The 19,562-nt window shown below is 43.3% G+C and overlaps 1 protein-coding gene across 1 annotated transcript in view; it reads right to left on the bottom strand.

Moving 5' to 3' along the window:
- The window catches only part of LOC130357760 (uncharacterized), a 96,423-nt gene that overhangs the window by 573 nt on the left and 76,288 nt on the right, over nt 1–19,562 (bottom strand). The window contains exons 12-13 of the mRNA XM_056560497.1: nt 16,902–16,933; nt 16,446–16,526 (exon numbers count right to left, since the gene is read on the bottom strand). Of these exons, the coding sequence (XP_056416472.1) occupies nt 16,446–16,526; nt 16,902–16,933 (113 nt within the window). The remainder of the gene's footprint in view (nt 1–16,445; nt 16,527–16,901; nt 16,934–19,562) is intronic.

The raw sequence follows: 19,562 nt of genomic DNA, 5'->3' as shown, positions 1-19,562 counted from the left end.
GATCTGCAGAGGGGGGAGACATTATAGAGGGTCTACAGAGGGAGGAGACATTATAGAGGGTCTGCAGAGGGGGAGACATTATAGAGGGTCTGCAGAGGGGGAGACATTATAGACGGTCTGCAGAGGGAGGAGACATTATAGAGGGTCTGCAGAGGGGGAGACATTATAGAGGGTCTGCAGAGGGAGGAGACATTATAGAGGGTCTGCAGAGGGAGGAGACATTATAGAGGGTCTGCAGAGGGGGGAGACATTATAGAGGGTCTGCAGAGTGAGGAGACATTATAGAGGGTCTGCAGAGGGGGGAGACATTATAGAGGGTCTGCAGAGGGAGGAGACATTATAGAGGGTCTGCAGAGGGGGGAGACATTATAGAGGGTCTGCAGAGGGTGGAGACATTATAGAGGGTCTGCAGAGGGATGAGACATTATAGAGGGTCTTCAGAGGGAGGAGACAAAAAAAAGTTGTAGTGAAAAGGAACAGGCCTGGAGGTAATAGAAGTACTTGAGTCTTGCAACTCCTTATCATGCCAGCAGGTCAGTTCTAAAATCGGTAATAATGGCATCAAATTATCTATTGTGGTATTATCTGAACATTGTTTATCTTTACTATCTAAAGGGATTAACTTTTTTATAATGAACAAATATGATAAAGTACGTTTTCAGATTGATCTTGACAAATTTCTGAGAAAGTTGATTTACTTAAGCTATTGAACCATAAGGTGGGTAGTAATACTGAGACCCTAGGTCCAGGTGAAACTCAGGCAATTATTGGACCTTTAGGATACATGTTTACAGAATGTGACTGTAGCATCTGATTTATTTGAGTTACTTAATAAAGGTTTAGATCCTATTGGGGTAAAGGAATTTGCTTTTGTCATTGGACTCCAGCTTGGATCTTTTCAATGAGGAAATTGTCTCTGCACTTAGGAGTCTTGTGTATCATGAGGTTAGGGGCTATTTGACCCTTTCAGGAGAAAACATTCCCTATCCTGGCTGAAAAATTATAAATACCTTGTTGTGAAGCCCACTGACAAAGGGGGAAACATAGTCATCCTTAATAGATCAGACTAAGGAGGCTCTGAGTCATTTGTCTGATTCTGGAACATATGAAAAGTTGAACTGTGATTCTACACCATAATATTCTTGTAAACTGCTTTCATTATTGTGTAAGGGTGTATACAGAGAGGTTTAAAAACACTGCTGAGAAATTGTACCCGCAATAACCATCTAAACCTAATTACTATTATTTACCTAAAATTCACAAGACGCTTCATAATCCTTCTGGGCGACCAATAGTGGCAAGCAGGGGCTCAATGACTTGCTACCATGATTGTTTTTTTTTTTTTGTCCCTTGGTGCAGTCTCTCCCATCCTAACTGGCCGATACCAAGGCATTGCTACAGCCATGCAATTATTGACATTGTTGGACTGTACACCCGGATTGACCATCAGAATGGTAACAGTGCAGTAAGGACTTTTTAAAAATGGTCAAGGAAGGATAAAACTGTATAAAACACGCTATATTATTTGTCCTGCAGCATAATGCGTTTAAATTTGGTGAGTGCTGGTATGCCCAGCAAACGGGTATGGCCATGGGCACACCCATGTCATCTATGTTGTCAATACCATTTTTGGCCATGTGGGCAGAATTGTTAATCTATAGCCACTAAATACATTTTATATTACACTGGTCTAGATTTATAGATTACATGGTGATGGTTTGGGCAAGTATGGAAGATTACTTTAATGAATTTGTTTTATATACAGTACAGACCAAAAGTCTGGACACACCTTCTCATTCAAAGAGTTTTCATTATTTTCATGACTATGAAAATTGTAGAGTCACACTGAAGGCATCAAAACTATGAATTCACATGTGGAATTATAGACATAACAAAAAAGTGTGAATATTCTAGGTGGAAAGTGTCCCTAAGTGCAGTCATAAAAACCATCAAGAGCTACAAAGAAACTGGCTCACATGTGCACTGGCCCAGGAAAGGAAGACCAAGAGTTACCTCTACTGTGGAGGATAAGTTCATCCGAGTCACTAGCCTCAGAAATCGCAGGTTAACAGCAGCTCAGATTAGAGACCAGGTCAATGCCACACAGAGTTCTATCAGCAGACACATCTCTAGAACTACTGTTAAGAGGAGACTGTGTGAATCAGTCCTTCATGGTAGAATATCTGCTAGGCAACCACTGCTAAGGACAGACAACAAGCAGAAGAGACTTGTTTGGGCTAAAGAACACAAGGATTGGACATGAGACCAGTGGAAATCTGTGCTTTGGTCTGATGAGTCCAAATTTGAGATCTTTGGATCTTTGGTTGTGCGACACAGAAAAGGTGAACGGATGGACTCTACATGCCTGGTTCCCACGGTAAAGCATTGAGGAGGAGGTGTGATGGTGTGGGGGTGCTTTGCTGGTGACACTGTTGGGGATTTATTCAAAATTGAAGGCATACTGAACCAGCATGGCTACCACAGCGTCTTGCAGCGGCATGCTATTCCATCCGGTTTGCGTTTAGTTGGACCATCATTTATTTTTCAACAGGACAATGACCCAAAACACACTTCCAGGCTGTGTAAGGGCTATTTGACCAAGAAGGAGAGTGATGGGGTGCTGCGCCAGATGACCTGGCCTCCACAGTCACCAGACCTGAACCCAATGAAGGCAAAAGGGCCAACAAGTGCTAAGCATCTCTGGGAACTCCTTCAAGACTGTTGGAAGACCATTTCAGGTGACTACCTCTTGAAGCTCATCAAGAGAATGCCAAGAGTGTGCAAAGCAGTAATCACAGCAAAAGGTGGCTACTTTGAAGAACCTAGAATATGACATATTTTCAGTTATTTCACACTTTTTTGTTATGTCTATAATTCCACATTAATTCATAGTTTTGATGCCTTCAGTGTGAATCTACAATTTTCATAGTCATGAATGAGAAGGTGTGTCCAAACTTTTGGTCTGTACTGTATACTGTAAACAGCAACAATCTATATACAGTTCCCTGTCAATTTTAGAGGGTCTCAGGTACACTTCTTAGATAAATAGGTACAGAAATCCTACCTCCACCAATGCCCTATTACATTACAACAGTTTACACCTATCTTATGTGACCCGTTCCTTACCCCATGGATACTTTCTCTGCCTGCCTTGGAACAATTCAGGTTGTGCTTTATTTTAGAGCAGTCCTGCAATTTTCTGAGTAAACTTAGGACAAGGGGGTATGATAAGGCCACCATTTCTAATGCTTTTACAAAAGCTATGAAACAAGAGAGGAGCAAAGTGATCTTTGAGAAGTGTAGAAATAATAAACATAAAACATCCCGTGCAGAGAGTATAGCCCAAAGTTTGAGATTATTAAAGGGGTACTCAGAAAGAATTAGCAAATTTTGCAATCTGATTCAGTAGAACTTGAGGCGGAACCACCTTTGGTGTCCTTTCAGAGGAGTAAGAACCTCAAAGATGAACTAGTCATGGAACATATCCAAGAGCAATGCGCCAACTGGATACAGTGGGATCGCTGAAGGATACTTTCCAATACAATATTTGCTCCTTTTTCAAGCACTTGGATACTTCCCACTATGTCTAATTGGGAAGTGTAATGAAAGTAGTTACTGATTTTTACTTGTTGTTCAGACTACGTTATTTATGCAGTATTCTGAACATGTTATTATTTTTATGTTTGAAAAACAATTCATTCTTTATTCCATAGGTTCCAGGAGCATCTTTACTCTTTACGAACGGAGAAGGAATATCCAAGATTGATATCACATATAAAACCCACTGAGAAACACTCTTAGTAAATAAGGGCCATTACCTTTTGTTCTGTAGGAATGGGGGAGGAAATTCAGAATTACACATAGATTTGAATTTCCCATTGACAAAGTTAGACACAGAAATGAGCCTTTTTAATGCAAGCTCAGTAACATACCCCCTTTTAGGAAACATAAAAAATAAATGAACCTCTTTTAAAAATCTGTGCTTCATTTCACTTCTGCTACAGTTCAGAATTATATACATTAATCTGAACAGTACATACCTGTATTCTTTCATTTAGTTAAGATTATATTAATTTTTGCTTAACAACTGGTTTTCCTCTGTTCGGCAATATTATTAATATGTGCTGTTGATTAAAGAGTGATTCAATTACCCGCAGAGTCATATTACTTTTCAGAAAGCATTTATCACCATGTTGATCTTAATTTTAAATATAAATCAGACAATCATTTCTGCCTCCTATGTTCTTTGTATTTATTCAAGAATATTTAACAGTAGACAAAGGGTGACTTATTCATTATTCATCCCAAACAAGGCAAGTGTGGCAATTTGAAAAGCCTGACATTTGAGCTTTTTGCCAACACTAGCAAAATTATATCCTTCCTATTGTAAATCAATGAAGTAGAATCATTCTGTACAATAGAAATAAATTGCCTTGTCACTTTAATAAGGCCACCTTATATACAACCTTCAACCAATGCCATTGTGCAGAGAAAGGGTGCATCCTCTTCTTCAGCTGCCTTAGATCTCAGTTGGCTTTCCAATTAAATGAACGTCATCTTAGTCTTTCACTTCGGTTTCTTTTTATTGAACGCCGATGTCAGAATGTCAGAGTGTCAGAGGCTTAACTTACTTCTATGCATGCACCACAGTGGCTTAAGTCACCTTAATGTCCCACTTAACAAAACACATCTGTACTATGTAGGTTGTGTTAGACTCAAGCTGTTTTGGTATGGATACAAAATAGCTTGTCCCCAAAACCCAAAATAATCATTTAACATGTGACATGATCAAGTGGTCAGAATTACAAACGCTTTGTATAAACCTCTATGGGCAAGTTCACAATATTTTCATGCAAAACGTGCAACAAAACAAAAAAGTGTCAGTGTTATCCATGACAACCAATAGATAATGTTTTGTTCTCAACCCTGTCCTAAAAAAACGAGGCTGAAATATGGTTGCAATAGGCAATATTGACACAGTTATATACAGTATATAAGGTCAGAGACTCAACTTGAAGCCCCTGGGTCCCAATGCTTCTATATGCCATTAATAGTATCTGACTAACTGCTTAGAGAGGCTGTTTACTGTACCGTTAATTAACCTGTATGTAATCCTTTCTGTACATGTAAAGCTATGGTCACATTACATTTGAACACTGTTAGCTGCATATAAAGTGTCAAAGCTCCTGACACCTTTGCAGAATTTATTAGTAGAGTCCCACTAATCTAACATCAGAGAGCTATATGTCAGCGTGCTTTTTTTTTTCTGCATGGAATAGCATAGTAGACTATGCTATTTAAGACTAAAGCATCCAATGAAAAAAAACACAATATTTTCAATATTGGAAGCCTATGAGTGGCAGATGACCCTGTGTACAGTTGCACTGTTATCATATACTGTACCTTTGACAAAAGATTCAAGCTTGATGTGAACAGAGCCTTACTTTACATAAACTGACAAGAACAAGAAGTCAAATGGCTGATAAGCTATATACTGTGCCCGTTGTCCTCTTGACAAAGCTGCGTCTAGGAGCGAAACATGTCAAGGGGGGCTGAGAACTGATTTTAAAACACAGTGCTGTCTCCATTCGCATAGCACACTGCAGGTGTATACGATGATCATATAATTAGTGTCAGGTAGCCAGGCTGGCACCGCTTGTATCTAAGGATCACTAGATGGAGAGAATGGCACGGCATTTTTAATCTGTTTGTCCTAAGTGTGAGAAACTACTAATAAAGTACAAAGTTTTTATATATGGGAAATAGGGTGTTGTTGGATCACCGAGGTGATCTATAAGTAATTGAGATTTATTCCACCCGCCATACATAGGTCTGCTGGATATTGATAAGCTATATACTGTATACACTAAAGTAGGCTACAAGAAGAGAACTAAACATATTATAGAAAGAAATGTATGTCGTAATGTGATGTAATAGTAAAGTGTGATCAATCTATGGCTTGGGTCTATGTCCTTTTACGCCATCATCAATAGGGAGTTAGCTGTATAATTGCAAAAGAGTTGATTACAATAAAAAAAAAAAAGCTTTTTTTTTTTGTTTGTGTTTTTTTATTCCTTTTTTCCTTTTCCATTTTCTAAGTAAGGCTAGGTTCACACTACCACTATGCTCCGTCTCGTTAAGGGTCTCGTTAGGCTCTTCTTCTCTTTTTTTTGCGCTTAACAGACCCTAAACGGGTTGAAGCACAACTGGCACCAATGGGTCCCGACAGATCGCATTGACATGGCATCCATCTAGTATTCATCTAGGGAGAAAAATACCGGACGTGCAGTAATTTTTCTTCTGCTAAACTACCGTCATTTTACAATAGCAGTCCCTTTAACGGTGCTCAGTGGTATTGTGAAAGAGCCCTAAGATTCAAACAATTATAATAATCCTACACCTAATTCTGGTTTATAATCTGCAACTTCAGAAGAATGAAATGTGACACTGGCCATAAACACCAAATAAAATATGTACTATGACATATTGAAGCACAGCATAATCCCATCCCTTTGAAGACTGGCCTGCAGGGCAGTATTCCAACATGACCCCAAACACACCTCTAAGATGGGCGCTGCCTTTCTAGAAAAGCTTAGGGTAAAGGTGACGGACTGGCCAAGCGTGTCTCCAGACCTAAACCCTATTGAGTATCTGTGGAGCATCCTTAAACAGAAGGTGGGGGAGCTCAAGGTCACTAAGACCCACCAGCTCCATGATGTCGTCATGGAAGAGTGGAAGAGGACTCCAATGGAAACCTGTGAAGCTCTGGTAAACTCCATGCCCAAGAGGCTTAAGACAGTGCAGGAAAAAAAATGGTGGCCACACAAATTATTGACAATTTGGCCCAAATTTGGACATTTCAACTTAGGGATGTACTCACTTTTATTGCCAAGGTTTAGACCAGAATGGCTGTGTGTTGAGTTATTTTGAGGGGACAGAAACTCATTCATTGAGTTGTAAGTATTTTATTTTGTTTTTCATTAAGTTGTAAGTCTCCTTGGAGAACTTCAGCCGATAAAGTCAATTTACAAATATCAGAGCCAATGTTTATACAGTAAACACACAGAAAAGCACAGAAAATATAAAAGATTAGTTTCTTGCAAAATCTAAAGAAAAATTACTTGATATTCCAGAAATTTTACTTAGTGTCCAGTATTGGGTTATATAACTGTGTATGCCCAAAACAAAGACATACAGCATAAGTTACAGCTATGGTGGTGTACGTATTAATTTGTCCTCTGTTCCATTGGAACACATGAAAACTGGCTAAAAAGCTATATAGGGACTGATCATCTTAAAATTCTTTGTTCAATTCACTTAATTGAAAATTACCATGTCCTTCATCACAAAAGGAGCACAATGGGGGAAACTTATAATTTGAGACTTTTTCACACCTTTTTTCAAGCTTGCACTTTCTGCTTTTTCACAGAATATGATGCAGGAAGATAAGATGCTCTTTACTGTGAATGGCCCTAACAGGTTGGTTAACTGTGGTGCAGATACCTAAATTTTACTCACGGCTTTGTAAGACAAAACTCTACACACACTGAAGAAGCTTCAGAAGAGATTAGTGTACACAGAGGGGCCTGTGTACAGTGATTCTTCTGCTCTGGTTATTAGATATCTCTTCTTGGAGCTGGAAACAGGATACAGTAAAACTATACCCTCACAGTTTGGACTGTGGAGACTACCTTTTGGGTGAAGTCCTCCAAACTTCGCACAGTGTCCTGATCACTGCACATGTGACTCAGACCTGTTTCAGGTAAGATGGTACTTGCAACTGGAACAAGGCTTGTGACTTGCTTGAAGCAGGCTTTGACTTAAACAAGACTAAAGGATAGGCCTGAACTGAACCTAAGAGATACACTCTAGCTAGGTGTAGGTACTTTGCTGTGATTGACTAGTCTGTATAGCAGATGCAGAGCTAGGAGAGGAGTCTTGCTCTAGCAAGAGCCAGACTCTCCCTGAACTGGTTTTTGTTTCCAGCCCTCTGGGAAGAGGGGAAAGGACTAGAGACTCCTCCCTTAGTCTTTCAGAAACTTCAACATAGAAACCTAGCTTTTGAGCAAGTCATGTGACAAATGATTCATCTTACACAGAATATGCAAATATCTAACCCTTATAGTCACATAATAAATGAAAGAATGGAATTTCAGAATGAATATTTTATTTTATAAGGTTGACAATTCCAAATGCATTATCAATCCTTTGCTTTGTTTAGCAACCCTGTGAACAAGAAAATAAAAAGGAATGTCTAAGTCTTAGAATTCAGTGCAAAAACAAACTATATAAATATGAGATCATGAACTGTAACAATGAAAAGCCATTAAAATTAGGCCATCCTCTTGTGCACTTCATATTGTGCTCCCTGCTGAGCCTCTCTTAGTTCCTAGTTCCCATCTTCCGCTGTTTCATAGACAAACAGCTCTCCCTCTTACAAGTCCTAGTGCTGCAAATGAACCAGTGTGACCAGCAAGCTGAAGGTAAACTTAGAGCAATTTTAATTTGCACCCACTACTTGTCAAGTGTTGTATACCAGAATTCCCCTTAACGACAATCAACGTAAATGTAAGTCCTGATGCCCTGGTACTTAACGCACCAGGACGTACATTTATGCCCTGTACATGAAGCGAGCACAGGAGCTGTGTTCACTTCATGCACAGCAGGTCCCAGATGCTATCAGCACCCAGGGACTCACCATTAATGGCGGACATCAGCTTACATGCTGATGTCTGCCATTAACCCCTCAGATGCCTCGATCAATATTTAACATGGCATTTGCCCCACGTCTGCAGGGATCAGATCAAGATGTTGGGCAGAGGTCTCCTTACCTACACAGGGTCTTCTTCTCTAGTTTGCCTTCTAGCTGTTACGCCGAGCGCTCCGGGTCCCCGCTCCTCCCCGGAGCGCTCGCTACACTCCTCTCACTGCAGCGCTCCGGTCGGTTCCACGGACCCGGGGCGCTGCGATACCGCCTCTGGCCGGGATGCGATTCGCGATGCGGGTAGCGCCCGCTCGCGATGCGCACCCCGGCTCCCGTACCTGACTCGCTCTCCGTCAGTTCTGTCCCGGCGCGCGCGGCCCCGCTCCCTAGGGCGCGCGCGCGCCGGGTCTTTGCGATTTAAAGGGCCACTGCGCCGCTGATTGGCGCAGTGGTTCCAATTAGTGTTTACACCTGTGCACTTCCCTATATCACCTCACTTCCCCTTCACTCCCTCGCCGGATCTTGTTGCCTTAGTGCCAGTGAAAGCGTTTCCTTGTGTGTTCCTAGCCTGTGTTCCAGACCTCCTGCCGTTGCCCCTGACTACGATCCTTGCTGCCTGCCCCGACCTTCTGCTACGTCCGACCTTGCTTCTGTCTACTCCCTTGTACCGCGCCTATCTTCAGCAGCCAGAGAGGTTGAGCCGTTGCTAGGGGATACGACCTGGTCACTACCGCCGCAGCAAGACCATCCCGCTTTGCGGCGGGCTCTGGTGAAAACCAGTAGTGACTTAGAACCGATCCTCTAGCACGGTCCACGCCAATCCCTCTCTGGCACAGAGGATCCACTACCCGCCAGCCGGCATCGTGACAGTAGATCCGGCCATGGATCCCGCTGAAGTTCCTCTGCCAGTTGTCGCTGACCTCTCCACGGTGGTCGCCCAGCAGTCACAACAGATTGCGCAACAAGGCCAACAGCTGTCTCAACTGACTGTTATGCTACAACAGTTACTACCACAGCTCCAGCAACCATCTCCTCCGCCAGCTCCTGTACCTCCTCCGCAGCGAGTGGCCGCTTCTGGACTACGACTATCCTTGCCGGATAAATTTGATGGGGACTCTAAGCTTTGCCGTGGCTTCCTTTCCCAATGTTCATTACACTTGGAGATGATGTCGGACCAGTTCCCCACTGAAAGGTCTAAGGTGGCTTTCGTAGTCAGCCTGCTGTCTGGAAAAGCCCTGGCTTGGGCCACACCGCTCTGGGACCGCAATGACCCCGTCACTGCCTCTGTACACTCCTTCTTCTCGGAAATTCGAAGTGTCTTTGAGGAACCTGCCCGAGCCTCTTCTGCTGAGACTGCCCTGTTGAACCTGGTCCAGGGTAATTCTTCCGTTGGCGAGTATGCCGTACAATTCCGTACTCTTGCTTCTGAATTATCCTGGAACAATGAGGCCCTCTGCGCGACCTTTAAAAAAGGCCTATCCAGCAACATTAAAGATGTTCTGGCCGCACGAGAAATGCCTGCTAATCTTCATGAACTTATTCACCTAGCCACTCGCATTGACATGCGTTTTTCCGAAAGGCGTCAGGAGCTCCGCCAAGATATGGACTCTGTTCGCACGAGGCGTTTCTTCTCCTCGGCTCCTCTCTCCTCTGGTTCCCTGCAATCTGTTCCTGTGCCTCCCGCCGTGGAGGCTATGCAGGTCGACCGGTCTCGCCTGACATCTCAAGAGAGGACACGACGCCGCATGGAGAACCTCTGCCTGTACTGTGCTAGTACCGAACACTTCCTGAGGGATTGTCCTATCCGCCCTCCCCGCCTGGAAAGACGTACCCTGACTCCGCACAAAGGTGAGACAATCCTTGATGTCCACTCTGCTTCTCCACGTCTTACTGTGCCTGTGCGGATGTCTGCCTCTGCCTTCTCCTTCTCTTCTGTGGCCTTCTTGGACTCTGGATCTGCAGGAAATTTTATTTTGGCCTCTCTCGTCAACAGGTTCAACATCCCAGTGACCAGTCTCACCAGACCCCTTTACATCAATTGTATAAACAATGAAAGATTGGACTGTTCCATACGTTTCCGCACGGAGCCCCTTCTAATGAGCATCGGATCTCATCACGAGAGGATTGAACTTTTGGTCCTCCCCAATTGCACCTCGGAAATTCTCCTTGGACTTCCCTGGCTTCAACTTCATTCCCCAACCCTGGATTGGTCCACTGGGGAGATCAAGAGTTGGGGGCCCTCTTGTTCCAAGGACTGTCTAAAACCGGTTCCCAGTAACCCTTGCCGTAACTCTGTGCTTCCTCCAGTAACCGGTCTCCCTAAGGCCTATATGGACTTCGCGGATGTTTTCTGCAAAAAACAAGCGGAGACTCTACCTCCTCACAGGCCTTATGATTGTCCTATCGACCTCCTCCCGGGCACTACTCCACCCCGGGGCAGAATTTATCCTCTCTCTGCCCCAGAGACTCTTGCCATGTCTGAATACGTCCAGGAGAATCTAAAAAAGGGCTTTATCCGTAAATCCTCCTCTCCTGCCGGAGCCGGATTTTTCTTTGTGTCCAAAAAAGATGGCTCTCTACGTCCTTGCATTGACTACCGCGGACTTAATAAAATCACGGTTAAGAACCGCTACCCCTTACCCCTCATCTCTGAACTCTTTGATCGCCTCCAAGGTGCCCACATCTTTACTAAATTGGACTTAAGAGGCGCCTATAACCTCATCCGCATCAGAGAGGGGGATGAGTGGAAAACAGCATTTAACACCAGAGATGGACACTTTGAGTATCTGGTCATGCCCTTTGGCCTGTGCAACGCCCCTGCTGTCTTCCAAGACTTTGTTAATGAAATTTTTCGTGATCTGTTATACTCCTGTGTTGTTGTATATCTTGATGATATCCTAATTTTTTCGGCCAATCTAGAAGAACACCGCCAGCATGTCCGTATGGTTCTTCAGAGACTTCGTGACAATCAACTCTATGCTAAAATTGAGAAATGTCTGTTTGAATGCCAATCTCTTCCTTTTCTAGGATACTTGGTCTCTGGCCAGGGACTACAAATGGATCCAGATAAACTCTCTGCCGTCTTAGATTGGCCACGCCCCTCCGGACTCCGTGCCATCCAACGTTTTTTGGGGTTCGCCAATTATTACAGGCAATTTATTCCACATTTTTCTACCATTGTGGCTCCTATTGTGGCTTTAACCAAAAAAAATGCCGATCCCAAGTCTTGGCCTCCTCAAGCGGAAGACGCCTTTAAACGACTCAAGTCTGCCTTCTCTTCGGCTCCCGTGCTCTCCAGACCTGACCCATCTAAACCCTTCCTATTGGAGGTTGATGCCTCCTCAGTGGGAGCTGGAGCTGTCCTTCTACAAAAAAACTCTTCCGGGCATGCTGTTACTTGTGGGTTTTTTTCTAGGACCTTCTCTCCGGCGGAGAGGAACTACTCCATCGGGGATCGAGAGCTTCTAGCCATTAAATTAGCACTTGAGGAATGGAGGCATCTGCTGGAGGGATCAAGATTTCCAGTTATTATTTACACCGATCACAAGAACCTCTCATACCTCGAGTCTGCCCAACGGCTGAATCCTCGTCAGGCCAGGTGGTCTCTGTTCTTTGCCCGATTTAATTTTGAAATTCACTTTCGGCCTGCTGATAAGAACATTAGGGCCGATGCTCTCTCTCGTTCCTCAGATGCTTCTGAAATTGAACTCTCTCCTCAACACATCATTCCTCCTGACTGCCTGATTTCCACTTCTCCAGCCTCCATCAGGCAAACTCCTCCAGGAAAGACCTTTGTTTCTCCACGCCAACGCCTCGGAATCCTCAAATGGGGTCACTCCTCCCATCTCGCAGGTCATGCGGGCATCAAGAAATCTGTGCAACTCATCTCTCGCTTCTATTGGTGGCCGACTCTAGAGACTGATGTGGTGGACTTTGTGCGAGCCTGCACTATCTGTGCCCGGGATAAGACTCCTCGCCAGAAGCCCGCTGGTTTTCTTCTTCCTCTGCCTGTTCCCGAACAACCTTGGTCTCTGATTGGTATGGATTTTATTACTGACTTACCCCCATCCCATGGCAACACTGTTATTTGGGTGGTCGTTGATCGATTCTCCAAAATGGCACATTTCATCCCTCTTCCTGGTCTTCCTTCAGCGCCTCAGTTGGCAAAACAATTTTTTGTACACATTTTTCGTCTTCACGGGTTGCCTACGCAGATCGTCTCGGATAGAGGCGTCCAATTTGTGTCTAAATTCTGGAGGGCTCTCTGTAAACAACTCAAGATTAAATTAAATTTTTCTTCTGCATACCATCCTCAATCCAATGGACAAGTAGAAAGAATTAACCAGATCTTGGGTGACTATTTACGACATTTTGTTTCCTCCCGCCAGGATGACTGGGCAGATCTTCTACCTTGGGCCGAATTCTCGTATAATTTCAGAATCTCTGAATCTTCCTCCAAATCCCCGTTTTTCGTGGTGTACGGCCGTCACCCTCTTCCCCCCCTCCCTACCCCCTTGCCCTCTGGTCTGCCCGCTGTGGATGAAATTTCTCGTGATCTTTCCATCATATGGAGAGAGACCCAAAATTCTCTCTTACAGGCTTCTTCACGCATGAAGAGATTCGCGGATAAGAAAAGAAGAGCTCCTCCCATCTTTTCCCCTGGAGACAAGGTATGGCTCTCCGCCAAATATGTCCGCTTCCGTGTCCCTAGCTATAAGTTGGGACCACGCTATCTTGGTCCTTTCAAGATTTTGCGCCAGATTAATCCTGTCTCTTACAAACTTCTTCTTCCTCCTTCTCTTCGTATTCCTAATGCCTTTCATGTTTCTCTTCTTAAACCACTTATCATTAACCGTTTCTCTCCCAAATCTGTTTCCCCCACTCCTGTCTCCGGCTCCTCGGACATCTTCTCCGTCAAAGAAATTTTAGCATCTAAAAAGGTCAGAGGGAAAACCTTCTTTTTAGTGGATTGGGAGGGTTGTGGTCCAGAAGAGAGGTCCTGGGAACCTGAGGACAATATCCTGGACAAAAGTCTGGTCCTCAGGTTCTCAGGCTCCAAGAAGAGGGGGAGACCCAAGGGGGGGGGTACTGTTACGCCGAGCGCTCCGGGTCCCCGCTCCTCCCCGGAGCGCTCGCTACACTCCTCTCACTGCAGCGCTCCGGTCGGTTCCACGGACCCGGGGCGCTGCGATACCGCCTCTGGCCGGGATGCGATTCGCGATGCGGGTAGCGCCCGCTCGCGATGCGCACCCCGGCTCCCGTACCTGACTCGCTCTCCGTCAGTTCTGTCCCGGCGCGCGCGGCCCCGCTCCCTAGGGCGCGCGCGCGCCGGGTCTTTGCGATTTAAAGGGCCACTGCGCCGCTGATTGGCGCAGTGGTTCCAATTAGTGTTTACACCTGTGCACTTCCCTATATCACCTCACTTCCCCTTCACTCCCTCGCCGGATCTTGTTGCCTTAGTGCCAGTGAAAGCGTTTCCTTGTGTGTTCCTAGCCTGTGTTCCAGACCTCCTGCCGTTGCCCCTGACTACGATCCTTGCTGCCTGCCCCGACCTTCTGCTACGTCCGACCTTGCTTCTGTCTACTCCCTTGTACCGCGCCTATCTTCAGCAGCCAGAGAGGTTGAGCCGTTGCTAGGGGATACGACCTGGTCACTACCGCCGCAGCAAGACCATCCCGCTTTGCGGCGGGCTCTGGTGAAAACCAGTAGTGACTTAGAACCGATCCTCTAGCACGGTCCACGCCAATCCCTCTCTGGCACAGAGGATCCACTACCCGCCAGCCGGCATCGTGACACTAGCATACCAGAGAAGTAGATTGCTGATAATATTCATCTGTGCTATGCCTATGTATGGTACTGAACAGTATTAGAAATCTAATGATCGCTATAAATAGTCCCCTATGGGAACATAAAAAGTGGGAAATAAATGATTAAAAAAAGTTTTAAAAAAATGTGACCTATAATAAAACACTCTCCAATAAAAATAAAAATTCACAATTTTTTCAGTTTTATCCCTAAAAATGAGACAAAAAAAACATATTTGGTATTGGCATGTGCACAAATGTCCGAACTATCAAAATATAATGTTAATGATCCTGTACGGTGAATGTCATAAAGGTAAAAACACAGATCACAGCACAAAAAATATTCCAGTTGATGGAAAAATGAGAATGTTATAGGGGGTCAGAACACAGTTAATTTAAACATACTTATTTTGTAACAAATAATTTTGGTAAAAATAGTTTTTTAAAGCAGTACAATAATAATAGAAAGTTTCATTTTAATCATACTGACCAACAAAATAAAGAAAATATTACAGGGCGTACACTTACACCCTGGTGCGTTAAGTCCCAGGTGGCAAGGGTTTGCCTCTGGGATTGCGTATGGTTATGGCCCCATATGGAGAAGTAGGAAGTAGGGATGTCTTGAACCCTTGGGGTAAGCCTATCAGGAATGCAGCAGCAGTCCATGAAGGATGGAGGCCTAAGACTTCAAGCAAAGGTAAAAGCACAGGCAAAAGGAGAAGATGATTCTGTGACCTGAGGGAATGGGTTGCAGATAAAAAGGCCAAGAAGGCTTATGTACAACCAAAACCAGTGGTGGCAGTGGTACAGCTCCAAATGGTGAAAATACTCCTTAAATATTATATAAAGTTAAGAATGGAGGGTTGCTCGATAAAGAGAGGCATGGCTCTGAAGTAAAGAGGACTATTTGTGCCTGCAAAAAGTCCTGTATATGATGATGGCTCTACTGATGCACGTTCAAAGAAATGATAACATAGCACTCCACTTGCGGTGAAAATAGTAGTACATTTTATTCTTGCAATCCAAAAATATATATGTGACGTTTCAGTCAAAAATGACCTTCCTCAGACCGGATTGCTGCGGAGGAGAGGTGAAGTTAAGGAGAAACGGTATCCTCTGACTGTGTGGCAGGCAAGTAGATATGGCGACAGAAGTCGCATGTGGACTTCTGTCGCCATATCTACTTACCTGCCACACGGTCATAGGATACCGTTTCTCCTTAACTTCACCTCTCCTCCGCAGCAATACGGTCTGAGGAAGGTCATTTTTGACTGAAACGTCACATATATATTTTTGGATTGCAAGAATAAAATGTACTACTATTTTCACCGCAAGTGGAGTGCTATGTTATCATTTCTTTGAATTTACATGGGTTGGGACCCTAACAGTGCACCCACACCCTTACAGAGAGTGCCATATCTTCTATCAACATCTACTGATGCATGTACATACTCATGATTTAAAATATGTTATGTGTGAAGAAACTGGCTAGCACCGGGGAATCAATAACTTTGCTTCTAAATTAGTGCAGGTGTGCATATGTGCCTGGCATAATCCAGGTAAAGGTGCCAATGTTTCAGGTAAATGTACATCAGCAAAACTATCTGTTCCAATGACTGCAGATTAACTACATTTAGCTACCAAAGGTAGATGTATATGAATATGCACTTGTGTGTGGACCTGTTTTCAGGGTGGCCCGAGACATGGCCTGTAAAAACATATTCCCTAATATCCCTACCATACAGAAGAGGGGATAAATAGGATTCTCAAGCTATAGATTCAGAAAGCCATAACTTGGACAGGGAAACCTCGGACAGAGTGCCTGACCATTACCTTGTTCTTTGTCTGTAGGGAAACTGGGTTGACCACAGAAGACATTGCTCTTTGCCTGTTCATCAAGTAAGAATGTGGGAAGAATACAGCACTGTCTGACCTACCTGGATCGATGCCAGCTGTTGCAAGAAAGTCTTGAACACTTCTTCTAGCGCCACTACCCAAGTTGCTTCTGGGGGCAGGGACTGAATGACGAATTGGAAGAGAACAGTTGAGAATACACCAAGTCCCAGAGGTATATCACACATAGCACAGATGAGAGAAGAGAATAACATTTGAGCCTATTGTTCCTGTATCCTATGGTAATGCAAATATTAGACACTTTGTTTGCCTTAAACCTTATCAGTTGGGTTAAAGTACTCGGAGGTTGGATAATGGAATTGGAATTGAATGTTATGTTGCTTACTGATATATGCTTTTGCATTATTTTTATAGATTTATGTATATTTTATATTTCAGTTTTATGTATATTTCCTATATGATCTATGCAGCCATAAATACAATGAAATATAACCTGTGCCTTACATATATAAAATATATTGGGCCATATATTTACTCACTCTTTGCTTGTCTGTATTGTCAGCAGTATTTTCTGTAAACATGATGATGATGTCAAATAACCTTAATTATGAGCTACGTACTAACAAATAGAAAATGTATAAATCATACATCATTCTGTTTTAATACACAGAATCATATTCAGAGCAACCTGTGTGCTGTTTTATATTTTACGAGTGACTTAATAACCTTACCAACTAATTTGAAGCCTTGGGTCATAGAGACAGAGAGCATTACCTGATACTAGGGACTGTTGTTAAAGGGATACTCCGGTGGAAAACATTTTTTTAAGGTCTTTTTAAGTCAACTGGAGCCAGAAAGTTAAACAGATTTGTAAATTTCTTCTATTAAAAAATCTTTACCCTTCCTGTACTTTTTAGCAGCTGTATGCTACCGAGGAAATTCTGCTCTTTTTTAATTTATTTTTTGTCTTGTCCACAGTGCTCTCTACTGACACCTCTGTCCGTGTCAGGAACTGTCCAGAGAAGCATATGTTTTCTATGGGGATTTTCTCCTGCTCTGGACAGACACTGTGGAGACACTGTGGACAAGACAAAAAAATAAATAAAAAAAGAACAGAATTTCTGCAGCATACAGCTGCTAAAAAGTAGGAAGGGTAAAAAGTGTTTAATAGAAATAATTTACAAATCTGTTTAACTTTCTGGCACCAGTTCATTAACCCCTTAAGGACCAAGCCCATTTATAAAAATCTTAATCCTTCCTGTACTTATTAGCTGCTGAATGCTACAGAGGAAATTCCTTTATTTTTGGAACACTGATGGCATCACGACCACAGTGCTCTCTGCTGACATCTCTGTCCATTTTAGCAACCGTGCATAGCAGATGTATGCTAAGGGCAGCATGGTGGCTTAGTGGTTAGCACTGCTGCCTTGCAGTGCTTGGGCCTTGGGTTCAAATCCCACTAAGGACAATAATAAATAAATAAAGACTTTTTATTATTATTATAATAACGTCAGCACAGAGCACTGTGCTCGTGATGTCCTCAGACAGCATTCCAAAAAGAAAAGAATTTCCTTTGTAGTATTCAGCAGCTAATAAGTACAGGAAGGATTAAGATTTTTTAATAGAAGTAATGTAAAAATCTGTTTAACTTTTTGGAGCCAGTTGATTTAAAAGAAAAAAGGTTTTCACCGGAGTACCCCTTTAACCTCTTAAGGACCCAGGATGTATGGGTACGTCCTGGGTCCCGGTCCTGCGATATAACGCGGGGTCACACGGTGACCACACATCATATCGCGGCGGGCCCGGCGTCATAGTGAAGCCGGGACCCGCCTCTAATAGCGCGCGGCACTGATCGCTGTGCCGTGCGCTATTAACCCTTTAGTCGCGCGGCTCAAAGCTGAGCCGCGCGGCTAAAAACGAAAGTAAAATGTGCCGGTTAGCTCAGGGAGCTGTTCGGGATCGCCGCGGTATAATCGCGGCATCCCAAACAGCTGTAGCACAGGAGGAGGTCTTCTTACCTTCTCCTGTGCTGTCCGATCGCCGAATGAATGCTTCAAGCCTGAGATCCAGGCTTGAGCATTCAATCGCCGAAAACACTGATTGATCCATTCCTATGGAGATGGATCAATCAGTGTAAAAGATCAGTTCATGCCATGTTATAGCCCCCTATAGGAGCTATAATATTGCATAAGAAAAGTGTAAAAAAAAATCATTAACCCTTTCAATTATCCCTTCCCCTAATAAAAGTTTGAATCACCCGGCATTTCCAAAAATAAAAAAAAACATTATGTAAATAATAATAAAAATAAACATATGTGGTATCGCCGCGTGCGGAAATGTCTGAATTATAAAAATATACCACTTTTTAAACCGCTCGTTCAATGGCGTACGCGCAAAAAAATTCCAAAGTCCAAAATAGCGCATTTTTGATCACTTTTTATACCACAAGAAAGTGAATAAAAAGTGATCAAAAAGTCTGATCAGAACAAAAATGGTACCGCTAAAAACTTCAGATGATGGCGCAAAAAATGAGTCCTCAAAGTGCCCTGAACACAGAAAAATAAAAAAAGTTATAGGGGTCAAAAGATGACCATTTTAAACGTATAAATTTTCCTGCATGTATTCATGATTTTTTTCGGAAGTGATACAAATTCAAACCTATACAAGTAGGGTATCATTTTAACCGTATGGACCTACAGAATAAAGATAAGGTATCATTTTTGACAAAAAATGTACTGCGTAAAAACAGAAGCCCCCAAAACTTACAAAATAGTGTTTTTTCATCAATTTTGTCGCACATTGATTTTTTTTCCTGTTTCACCGTAGATTTTTGGGTAAAATGACTAATGTCATTACAAAGAAGAATTAGTGATGCAAACATTAAGCCATTATATATAATTTTAGGTGAAAATTTTTAAGAGTTATGATTTTTTAAAGTTAAGGAGGAAAAATTGAAAATGAGAAAACGGAAAAACCCGGGTCCTTAACCCCTTAAGGACACATGACGTTCTCATACGTCTCCATTTCCGAGTCCTTAAGGACACATGACGTATGAGAACGTCATGTGTTTTACCGGCCCCCCGCAACCATCTGGAGCGGAGCCGGTCCCCGATGCCTGCTGAAATCGTTCAGCAGGCATCGGGGCATATCGCCCAGGGGGGTCATTATGACCCCCCATGTCGGCGATGGCCGCAGATCGC

The sequence above is a fragment of the Hyla sarda genome, chromosome 2, assembly GCF_029499605.1.
Source record: "Hyla sarda isolate aHylSar1 chromosome 2, aHylSar1.hap1, whole genome shotgun sequence".
In the NCBI taxonomy this organism is placed as follows: Eukaryota; Metazoa; Chordata; class Amphibia; order Anura; family Hylidae; genus Hyla; species Hyla sarda.
Note: the sequence above shows the minus strand (reverse complement) of the source record. Positions and strands in the feature narration are given on the sequence as shown.